The sequence below is a fragment of the Caretta caretta genome, chromosome 4 (assembly GCF_965140235.1).
Source record: "Caretta caretta isolate rCarCar2 chromosome 4, rCarCar1.hap1, whole genome shotgun sequence".
NCBI classification, from domain to species: Eukaryota; Metazoa; Chordata; order Testudines; family Cheloniidae; genus Caretta; species Caretta caretta.
Genome location: NC_134209.1, coordinates 66,071,197 through 66,083,517, shown reverse-complemented (window position 1 = coordinate 66,083,517; position 12,321 = coordinate 66,071,197). Strand labels below are relative to the sequence as shown.

General features: G+C 39.3%; 1 protein-coding gene across 3 annotated transcripts in view; it reads left to right on the top strand.

Annotated features, from left to right (window-relative positions):
• Window positions 1-12,321, top strand: part of TTC29 (tetratricopeptide repeat domain 29) — a 219,935-nt gene that overhangs the window by 64,744 nt on the left and 142,870 nt on the right. For all 3 annotated transcript variants that reach the window (XM_075127723.1, XM_048847298.2, XM_075127724.1), the window contains exon 5: window positions 10,573-10,758. In XM_075127723.1, coding sequence (XP_074983824.1) covers window positions 10,573-10,758 — 186 coding nt within the window. The remainder of the gene's footprint in view (window positions 1-10,572; window positions 10,759-12,321) is intronic.

Sequence of the window (12,321 nt, the reverse complement as noted above, 5' to 3'; positions counted from 1 at the left end):
ATATAAATGTATTTACTGTTAATTAAAATATCCCCCACTTACCAGACTTGGGCATCCATCTTCAAATGAGCTTGTGGTACTGACAAATGAAACCTTGGAGGCATATTGAAGATACTGAGATCTGGGAGTAATTTTGGGATTTCTCTATTTTAGTGTTTTTAAGGAGATTGCCAAGGACACCCAGATTTTGGGATGGATGATACTTCATTTAGCATAATAGAAATCTAAATATCATATATATGTAGGATCTAGAAACCGCATTATAGACCGTTTTTGTTGTTCATGAATCATGTTAATTATAGAACACAGCCAACAATAACCTTAATCTAAAATGCAGCATTCTGAGAATTCTGATGAAAGTTAAATAATATTTTAGAATCAAAGAGCTGGAAGGGACCTGTAGAGGTCATGAAGTCCTGATTGACACAGGACCAAGTAAACCTAGACCATCCCTGATGGGTATTTGTCCAATTGGTTCTTTAAAACCTCCAGTAATGGGGATCCCACAACCTACTTTAGAAGTGTATTCCAGAGTTTTACTACCCTTTATAGTTAGAAAGTTTTTCCTAATATCTAACCTAGAACTCTGTTGCTGCAGATTGAACCAATTACTTCTTGTACTACTTTCAGTGGACATAGAGAACAATTCATCACAGTCCTCTTTATAACAGCCCTTATCAAATTTGAAGACCATTATTAGTCCCTTCTCGGTGTTCTTTTGTTAAGAATAAACATGCCCTATTTTCATAGGTGGAATTTTCTAACCCTTTATTACATTTGTTGCTCTCCTCTGCACTCCCTCCCGTTTGTCCCCATCTTTCCTAAAGTGTGACACCCAGAACTGGACACAGTGCTTGAGCTGAGGCCTCATCATTGCTGAGTAGAGCAGGATAATTACTTCCCATGTTTTACATATGATGCTTTTGTTAATTACTCCAGAATGATATTAGCTGTTTTTTGCAACAGCATCACATTGTTGACTTGCATTCAATTTGTGATCCACTATAAACCTTGATATTTTTCAGTAATATTACCACCTAGTCAGTTATTCCCCATTTTCAGTTGTGCATTTGATTTTTCCTTCCTATGTGTGGTACTTTGCACTTGTCTTTATTGAATTTTACCTTCTTGATTTCAGACAAATTTGTCAAGGTCATTTTGAATTCTAATCCTGGCCTCCAAAGTGCTTGCAACTCATCCCCGTTTGGAGTTGTCCACAGATTTTATAATCATACTCTCCATTCTGTTGTCCCAGTCATTTAATGGAAATATTGAATAGTACCTGACCCCACTAAATGCACCCTCCCAGTTTGACAGTGAACCGTTGATAACTGCTCTTTGAGTATGATCTTTCAATCAGCTGTGCACCTGCCTTACAGCAATTCCATGTAGATCACATTTCCCTAGTTTGCTTATGGAAGTGTCATGTGGAACAGTGTCGAAAGTCTCATTAAAATAAAGATATATTAAGTCTACTGCCTCACCCCATCCACTAGGCCAGTAACCCGGACAAAGAAGGAAATTAGGTTGATTTGGCATGATTTTGAGAATTTTGATGAAGAATTGGGTTTTCAAAATAGTTTTTCCATGATCCCCTGACAAAGGATTGTCATCAAAGAAACCTTTGCTCTCTGGGAGCTTAGAAGTACTAATAGAGCAGAACTATAAGTGGAGGAAGCTAGGCACCTTCTCCTCCAGTGGCACATTCAAACTATGCCCCCAGTGACTCCATGTCAGTCTCTGCACTATTCCTGCATCCTCTTCCCAGCTCCTCGACCTGTAAGGTTGAGAAGGGAAGACTAAGTTGTGCTGGACAAGCAAAGAGATGGGACACAAGGGAGTAGTGCAGGGGCAGTGAAAGGACTAACATGCAGCAATGTTTTCTGTGTCCAGATTAATCATTGCCAAGGAGCCAGAGGCAGTGGAGGGAGAGAACTGGACTATGGATAGGTGGGTACTGAATTTTTTTTTTAAATAAGGAAATTAACTGCTCCCAAACCTCCCTTAACACAGAGGTAAAATTGGCCACTGGTGCCTCATGCCCTACTAGCCATGATCAAACATCTGAAAATGAGGAATTAAGGTATATACCAGTGCTACATCACAACCTTTACTCTGCCCTCTTTGAGTGATTCCCTAATATGCCAGTAACTTATATACTAGCACTCTTCCCTTACAGATGCTACAAAATACTTCAGGAACTGAGCATATGAGCACTGTAGGACACATTTAGGCTTAAAATATCTATGCAAGGTATCAGCCTCAGGCTCAATTAAAGAAAAGGTTTCAGCAAAACCTATTCGGTAGTTTCTGAGAACAAAGTTTGGATAAAATACATTGTTTTGGCTATGTTAAAAAAAATTCTTACTATCATTTGAAATTTGGCAAGGGGGCTGCTCTAAGTACAAGACATCTGCCTTTTGCTGCTGCCATGAAAGTTCACATAAATTTGTCCCAGTTATGAGACTCTGAAAAATGGTGATTTTCAGATGCTCAGTAGAGATTTGTTAATTTGGCAGTTGTATTCTTTGAAGATTTTTTCTGTACGGGGCATGGTCTTGCACAGGACTGCAGGTATCAAGGACTGTTCCTGCAGTTGCTCATTTTGGTAGTCAGGGCCTGCTGCGGTGCCAGGTACCTCATTCAGTGCACAGCATGGGATGGTGCTCAGGGATTGCATTAGAGTCATCTGAGAATAAGCCCATTGTGGCATTACACCCTATATTCGTCATGATAATATTATTATAATATGAGTTTGGCATAATTATGACGTATTTCATGCAATATAAGGCATGTGAGATCACTGGAAAGGTTATGATTTACTGAATGATTATCATATTTATGTGCATGTACCATTTTTGTATCTGACATTAGGAATATTGTCTATGCATCTATTGTAAATATGCTTACACCTGGGAAAAGCCCACTAGGCAGAATTCAATCAATCTAGCTGTCTCGCTGGGAAGAGCCATTAGGGAAAACAATAGGTTTATGAAGATACTAATCACCCACTGAGAAGTCTTCCTGGTGATGCTACAAACAGCCTTTGAGTTATGGCTGCAGGGTCGCATGATCAAGTCACCTGATACTGGACGCCATGATAATATTAGTATTTTTCCACTGACCGGGGAAGGGAATCACACTGGAAGACAAAGGATTCCCACCATATGTAAAACCTGTTTAAGGTAGGGGAATGACTTAATCAGGGGTCCTTCTTCATGGTATCCCTGCCCAAGATGACTGCTATCAACATCTAAGAAACAAAGACTGAATGAGGGGAGAAGGACTGAGCCCAGGCTGGAAGGTTGTCTGACCTGTGAATGAAATATCTGAAGGTTTAAGCTGCAGGCAAGTGCAGATGGCTTTCAAGAATCTCTGCAATCTGCCTAAAACAACATTTAGGGCGAGAAATTACTACTTGTAACCAGTTACTTTAGTATCTTATGCTTAGATTACCCACCAAATAAAACAAAAAATGTAATCTGCTTTGATCTGTTTGCTATCCCTTATACTCAATTAAAATCTATTTTTTGGAGTTAATAAACTTGTTTTTGTTTTGTCTAAAACCCAGTATGTGGAATTCATAACTGGGAGGGGGGGCAAAAAGCTGTTGCATATCTCTCTCCACATTGAGGGAGGGGGCAAATTTCAAAAGCTTATTCTGTACAATTTTCTGTGCAGTGCAAGACTATACAATTTTGGTTGTACCCTTTAGAGGGAGACGTGCACTTGAGTATTGGGCAATTCCTTAGCTGAGTCTTCCCATGCAGAGCTGATCTCAGCATCTGTGTGTAAAACTGCAGCTGTGTGTGTGTGCAGCCTGAACCCTGAGGGAGGGCTTAGCTGGCTCGCCTCAGCAATACAGTATGAAGAAAACCCGGGCTGGTGGGTCAGACGGGCTCAGTGGTACCCCAGTTCCAAGTGGCACGTAATATGGGCCTGCACAAACTGAACATGTGCCAACAATGCAATGCAGTTGCAAAGAAAACTAATATAATTACGGGGTAATTAACAGGACTATTGTATGTAAGATATAGGAGATAATTGTTCCACTCTACTTGGCATTGGTGAGGCCCCAGCTGGAGTACTGAGTTCAGTTTTGGGGCACCACACTTTGCAATTTGTCCAAATTGTTTTTTAGAGAGTCCAGAGGAGAATAACAAAAATGATAAAAGGTTTAGAAAAGCTGTGAGGAAAGGTTAAAAAAACTGGGCGTGTTTAGGCTTGAGAAAAAAGACTGCGAGAGGGACCTGATAACAGTCTTCAAATATGTGAAGGGCTTTTATAAAGAGGATGATGATCAATTGTTCTCCAAGTCTCCATGTCAATGGCTATTATCCAAGATGGGCAGAAATGGTGTCCCTAGCCTCTGTTTGCCAGAAGCTGGGAATGAGCGACGGGTTGAATCACTTGATGGTTACCTGTTCTCTTCATTCCCTCTGGGGCACTTGGCACTGGCCACTGTCAGAAGACAGGATACTGGGCTTGATGGACCTTTGGCCTGACCCAGTAGGGCCATTCTTATCTTCTTATGACCACTGAAAGTAGAACAAGAAATAGTGGGCTTAATCTGCAATAAGGGAGATTTAGGTTTATATATTGGGGAAAACATTCTAACTATAAGGATAGTTAAGTATTGGAATAGATTACCAAGGGAGGTTGTGGAATCCACATCATTGGAGGTTTTTTAAGAACAGGTTAGAGAAAGACCTCTCAGAGATAGTAGATCTTGCCCCAGTACAGGTGGATGGATTAGATGACCTCAAGTTCCCTTGCATCCCTAAATTTCAGCAAGCATTAAGTTCAGTCTTGCATTGTGAAATTTTAATATCTGTCTCTTTGAGCAGTATTAAGTAAATTATTACAATTTGACCATTTCCAGCTGAAATGACTAAAATCTTTATCCATTACATGAAGGTTAATAGTTGTTTGTTTGGGAATAGAAGAAAACGCTGAACACTGGAACTGAATTTGCATCACATTATTGAGACAAAAATTAGAGTAAAATTTTCATTGAGGAAACACAATGATTGGGAATGATAACACAACAAAGGACACAGGAAGCCTATTTGTGGTAACCAAGAAGCAAATGAATCTGTCAGAAGAATAAAATGGAGTAGCAGTGAGTTACAAGTGCTGAAAAGATAATTCAGAGTCACAGAATTTTTTGGCCTAAAAAAATAACAGAGTCTTCAAATGAAAATTCTGTGTATTTTAAAGGAAGCTGATTATGGAATCTTAAAAAGGATGGAAACTGTGGAATGTAAGAATGCATGTGGTATTCACCCACGAAAGCTTATGCTCCAATACGTCTGTTAGTCTATAAGGTGTCACAGGACTCTTTGCCACTTTTATAGCTCCAGTCTAACACTGCTACCCTTCTGATACGTGAACAATTAAGATAACTCTGAGAAAACAAACAGGAATGGAGAAGGCAAAGGTTGAATTAACAAGAGGACAGAATTGTTTAACAAGGGAAGTAAGTTTAGTTGTCAAAAGAAAACAAATAAATGGGCAGGAAGAGTGGAAGAAAAGAGAGTTCAGAGTGGCTTCAGAAAACATTAAACGGAAAAAATCAGCTCACATTACTCAAATTGGCCAGGATCAGATCAAAAATGAAAGACGTTAAAGCACTAGCTAAATGTGTCAAGGATGGCAAGAAAGATGAACGGGTATGTGATACTTGGAAAAGTCAGAACAGGGAATAGCACACATGAAGAATAAAAAGAATTCTGTTATATGCTACTTGCTGCAGTGCTTCATCAAGATTAACTTGAGGTGATAAAGAACTTAATCTTGTAAGCAGATAGTACAAGGCACTCAGAGTACTTCATATTAGCAAATATGTAATTCAAGTTTTGATTTTGAAATGAAAGATATAAAAATGGGGAGGCTGTGGAAAAAATCTCTTTCCTGGTTAGAACTGAAGCAAGGAGCTGTAAATTTTGTACAGAAGTAATTACTAATATCTTTTTGTTCAGACAGCTGAAGTGACTGACGTGAAAGTTATCATTTGCAATCCTTATATTAGTTCTTTACAGAGGTTTGACTTTTTTGGCTCCCCCTAAAACTTCTTTTGAAAAATGTACATTTAGGCTTGAGTTTCCCTGTTAGATCAGCTATTATCTGAAGGCTTCAGCATAGAATTTAATAATGTTTTGATGTGGTGTCCTGATTTCTAAGCTGTAAGGAAACATTTACACTCCAGGAGTGAAATCCTGGCCCCTTTGAAATCAATTGGATTTTTTCCATTGACATTGGGAGGCCCAAGATTTCACTCAGAAGTGGGTTTCCTTGTTGAGAGAGAAGTGGATGCAAGTTCAGGGTATCTGTTCCTATTCCTGCATGTAGATCCTGTCATTGCTTTGAGCACAAAAGGTAATTAACTGTAAAAACAACAGCAAAACTTACAACTCACAGAACTCCTGAACACCAAAGCAGCTGTGTTCACACCTTCAGCTAGCCAACAGTTTCTCTCACGAAACACTGTCTGACCTGCTGTGAGATATGCATGCAATTGTATCTGTCTTGGTCCCAGGATATTAGAGAGACAAGGTGGGTGTGGTAATATGTTTTATTGGACCAACTTCTTTTGGTGAGTGAGACAAGCTTTTGAGCTACACATCTCTGTGTGGCTCGAAAGCTTGTCTCAGTCACAATTTGGTCCAATAAAAGATATTACCTCGCCCACCTTGTCTTCCTGATGAGAGAGATGTCTGTTTTAACTCCTCCATCTCCCCAAATACATTCAATTCCTTTAAGAATATGTTCCTGGGCTTCCACTCAGTCACCAGCCACATACACAACATATCAATCAAAATTACAATAGCATTTTAGTCAGTTGTCCAAATTTATCTCTGGCTTAAGTGGAGACAAATTCATTGCCTTATGTCAGCATTAAATTTGACCTGATATTTTTGCATCTGTGAATTAGACAGAAGGGTTATATGTTCCGCTAATTAATTCTGTGGACCCTCTGAGCCCCTGAGAGAATAGGTGATTCAAACCCATGGTAAGAGGAGACAGTGTGGTAATTATTGTCAAAGTTCTTCAGTCCGATGCTTCTAAACACCAGATCATTAACCTAATTCAGCAGAGCATCGAGATAATCTCCTGTGATTTCTAACTGTACTCTTCTGATAGGAAATCTCTCCTATTTCATATAAGCTGTAACTTACAGAAATAAATAATACATTTGATAATATATTAACACTCCTTGGATTTTGGACTTGCAGCTAGCAACAGTTTAATTAAGCTTCATAAGGTGTCCAATGTGCAGTTACTTAGGTTGCTGAGAAGCTGAATAATGAATTACATTTCAAGAATCTTTATAAATTTTAGGGCAAGATTGTGACATACTGTTGGTTTGTACATGTGGAGAGAGCATACTCTGTGAGGCTGCTACTTCATCCTTACTTTCGCAGGTGGATGGAGAGTGGATGGAGCCTTTGAATGGTCCTCTGAGCGGGTCAACAAGCATGCAGACAAAGGAGATCCAATGGATATAGTGTATTTTGATTTTCAGAAAGCCTTTGACAAGGTCCCTCACCAAAGGCTCTTAAGCAAAATAAGTAAGCATGGGATAAGAGGGAAGGTTCTCTCATGGATTGGTAACTGGTTAAAAGATAGGAAACAAAGAGTAGGAATAAATGGAATCAATTTACTGAAAGGTAAAAAGTGGTGTCCCCTAGGGATCTGTACTGGGCCCAGTCCTATTTAACATATTCATAAATTATCTGGAAAAAGAGATAAACAGTGAGGTGGCAAAATTTGCAGATGATACAAAACTACTCAAGGTAGTTAAGAGCTACAAAAGGATCTCACAAAACTGAGCAACAAAATGGCAGATGAAATGTAATGTTGATAAATGCAAAGTAATGCACATTGGAAAACATAATTCTAACTATACATACACAATGATGGGGTCTAAATTAGCTGTTACCACTCAAGAAAGAAATCTTGGAGTCATTGTGAATAGTTCTCTGAAATCATCCACTCAATGTGCAGCAGCCATCAACAAAAAGAACAGAATGTTGGGAATCATCAACAAAGGGATAGATATTGCCTCTATATAAATCCATGGTACACCCACACCTTGAATACTGCGTGCAGATGTGGTTGCCCCATCTCAAAAAAAGTTATATTGGAATTGGAAAAGGGCAACACACTGTCAACCTCTGGAACTCCTTGCCAGAGGGTGTTGTGAGGGCCACTACTATATCAGAGTTCAAAAGGGAGCTAGATAGATTCATGGAAGATAGGTCCATCAATGACTATTAGCCAGGATGGCAGGAATGGTGTCCCTAGCATCTGTTTGCCAGAAGCTGGGATTGGGTGACAGGGAATGGATCACTTGATGATAACCTGTCTGTTCATTCCCTTTGGGGCACCTGCCATTGGCCACTGTCAGAGGACAGAATACTGGGCTTGATGGACCTTTGATCTGACCCAGTATGGCCACGTTCTTATGTTCTCTCAGCATGCCACTAGGAAGTAATCTGCTATTGGTAAAGAGCAGGAGCAGACTGTTTTCTCCTTTTAAGCCAAGGGATTTAGGGTTTGAGTCACATGTACTTTCCAGAGCTGCTTTGTAGGCAGCACCTCTATGCGCTAACCCTTATTCGTAGCAAAATATAAAGTTTCAGTCTTGCCGTTAATTTGTAACAGTTTTTAAGGAACTAGAAACAGAAATGTACATGAATACTATTAGCCTTTTTCATTATTCCTTTTTACTTGTAATGCGTAAAATGGATATGAAAATAGTCAAGATTAGTTAGATAAATATGTTTAATATAGGATTTTTTTTTCAGATATTATTGGTTTCCTTGTTTTCCCTTTACCTCCTTCACTACAACCACTAAGGGTATGTCTACACTGCAATTAAAAACCCGCAGCTGATCTGTGCCAGCTGACTCAGGCTCATAGGGCTCGGTCTTCAGGGCTGTTTAATTGCAGTATAGATATCCAGGCTCGGGCTGAAGCCTGAGCTCTAGGACCTTCCAAGGTGGGATGTCCTCATAATGTCTACACTGCACTTAAACAGCCCCTTAGCCCAAGTCAGCTGGCGTGGGCCAGCCACAGGTGTCTAATTGCAATGTATACATACCCTTAGATACAGACAGTGATTCTGTTTCAGACTCATGCCCATTCTGAATCCTGTCAATGCCTTTGCAGTCTCAATCAGTGGAGATTGTTTAAGAGTCATATAAAGCACTCCCTTCTTTAGTGGGATTGTGCTGCTCTAAGCTCTGACATTCACATGTTGTGCTGACACAGGAGTATGCTTTCTAGTAAGTCCATTTCTGTTACAGGTACTTTTTCACATTGTCAAGGTTCCTCCCCCACTCTGAACTCTAGGGTACAGATGTGGGGACCTGCATGAAAAAACCCCCTAAGCTTATCTTTACCAGCTTAGGTCAAAACTTCCCCAAGGTACAAAATATTACACCCGTTATCCTTGGAATGGCCGCTACCACCACCAAACTAATACTGGTTACTGGGGAAGAGCTGTTTGGACGCGTCTTTCCCCCCAAAATACTTCCCAAAACCTTGCACCCCACTTCCTGGACAAGGTTTGGTAAAAAGCCTCACCAATTTGCCTAGGTGACTACAGACCCAGACCCTTGGATCTTAAGAACAATGAACAATCCTCCCAACACTTGCACCCCCCCTTTCCTGGGAAATGTTGGATAAAAAGCCTCACCAATTTGCATAGGTGACCACAGACCCAAACCCTTGGATCTGAGAACAATGAAAAAGCATTCAGTTTTTACAAGAAGACTTTTAATAAAAAAATAGAAGTAAATAGAAATAAAGAAATCCCCCCTGTAAAATCAGGATGGTAGATATCTTACAGGGTAATTAGATTCAAAAACATAGAGAACCCCTCTAGGCAAAACCTTAAGTTACAAAAAAGATGCACAGACAGAAATAGTTATTCTATTCAGCACAATGCTTTTCTCAGCCATTTAAAGGAATCATAATCTAACACATACCTAGCTAGATTACTTACTAAAAGTTCTAAGACTCCATTCCTGTTCTGTCTCTGGCAAGAGCAGCATACAGACAGACACAGACCCTTTGTTCCTCTCCCTCGTCCCAGCTTTTGAAAGTATCTTGTCTCCTCATTGGTCATTTTGGTCAGGTGCCAGCGAGGTTACCTTTAGCTTCTTAACCCTTTACAGGTGAGAGGAGCTTTCCCCTGGCCAGGAGGGATTTCAAAGGGGTTTACCCTTCCCTTTATATTTATGACACACATATTTTGATGAAATATATTTTGGTCTGTTATTCATGTTCATATTCCTGCCACAATTCATTTTTCAGTGGTGCTTTTACTTGGAAGTTTATCCCTTTTCCTTAGTTTATATTTGTTTAATCAAGTATTTATTTAAGAGAGTGTAACTGTATGTAGATGAATGGGGCACAGTAAACATCCCTTTAACTGATATGTTTATTATGCGTTCACTACTACTATATGAAAAGAAATCTAATTTTACCAAAGAGGCCTTCATCTTGAAAGTTAATAATGTTCCATTGTTGTGACTGAGTTGTCATTTTTTTTTACATTTTAAGAGTACTATGAGGAGGTGTACAATAACCAACTTAATTTGGCCTACTGCTTCAACAACCCTGAGGACAAATGGTTAAGGAATTACTTTTATGAACAATGCTTAAGCACTGCTCAGCTGATCAAAATAGATGGTGGGAAAAAAGAGGCTGAAGCGCATGCAAATATGGGCCTTGTCAATGAGGAACAAGGTAAGTAACAGTTTATATCATTACATCAAAATGTATTTCCATTTTCACACAGTCACATTCTGTTGGTTTATATCTAATTACTCTGCACAATATTATACCATAATCTATTATTTCATGCTAAAATATCTGTGGGTTTGTGAAGTTGTCATAATTTAAATTTTTAGATCAGCAAATCTACAAATAGAACAGTTCATCATTAGAGACAGAATTTTGCACCCCATTAACATGCCAGTTGTAGTTTGAAGGTTCTCATTCAACTGAAAACAAGATATATGAACAGAGGAAGAATTTCTTTATAAATAAAGATGTTCCCTTGCTTTAAGGTTACCTCCTTTTGTCACATGCTGTTTGTTCAACTTCTCACTAGCTAATGTTGTCTCAGACTGTGTGCCTATGGTTATGTTATGTTAACCAATTACTCACCCCAAGGTGAGGGTTTACACCTACTTTAATCTGTGAGAATTCAGCCCCCAAGATTGATTGCAGTGGAAAGGTTACCAATAGAAGGGCGGACCTCACGGTGCATGAGACTACATAGTGCTTTTTCTGTAATAATTACTTTTACTAACCAACCAAACAATACACATACTGCAATCTGGTAAAGGAGAGAGACACCAGTACAGACAGTATAATATTTGGATTACTCACACCAAGGCCTTATAGACAAACCTCTCAATTGTCATCCTGGCATCTCTCCTCAACAAAGGCACACAGGGTGGGATACAGCTGTCATAACATGTTACGTTGACGCCCACTGGGGTTGTACATATTTATGAAAGTTTTAGCCCCTTTTCCTTATTTGAATTGCCACATCCCACTACTTTTTGGGTTTCCCGTTTTTCACAGGATAACTCATTAGTTCCCCTTGTATTCATTAACATTTATGTCACCTTGTCACCATGCTAACAGGTGGCTACCTTAGGGAAGTCTCTAACATTTCACCCCAGCTATCAACGGTCATCTTGTGATATCTGCTGATCTCTCATAACATTATTGTTCAAACTCAGCAATTATTTCCGAAACATCATCGTATCACAAACATAGACACAAGCTCAGCAGGTTTATGATTAATGTACTTATGGTAACTTGTCCTATGGCCTAATTTGGCAATGCTAAATATCTTACAGGCCTAATTACAACATTAATTAATACTTATATTTCACCTCCATATCCTAAATATACCCGATATCTTTTATCCTTGGCTACAGATTACAATTGGATCCAGCAAAGAAAACCTTCCAAACATATACCAAGTATAAGTCAATATTGTGTGTGCCAGAAACCACTGACAATCTGAAACAGAAGCTCTGAGATGTGTGAATTATGCCATACATCTCAATGGGAGGTCAACTTTGAATAATTATTTTAATTTATATTCTGGTACAACACAAAGGTTCTTGTTCAGCACAAATGAAGAGAAAGTCCTTGCCCTGAAGAGTTTTACGTCCTAAAAGACAGGAGACAGACAAAGCTAGGGAGAGTGGGATACAGTATACAAACAAAGATCTAATTATGCCAGTATCAGTGTCTGCTATCTGGGGATTATGGTGGACGAGAAGCTGG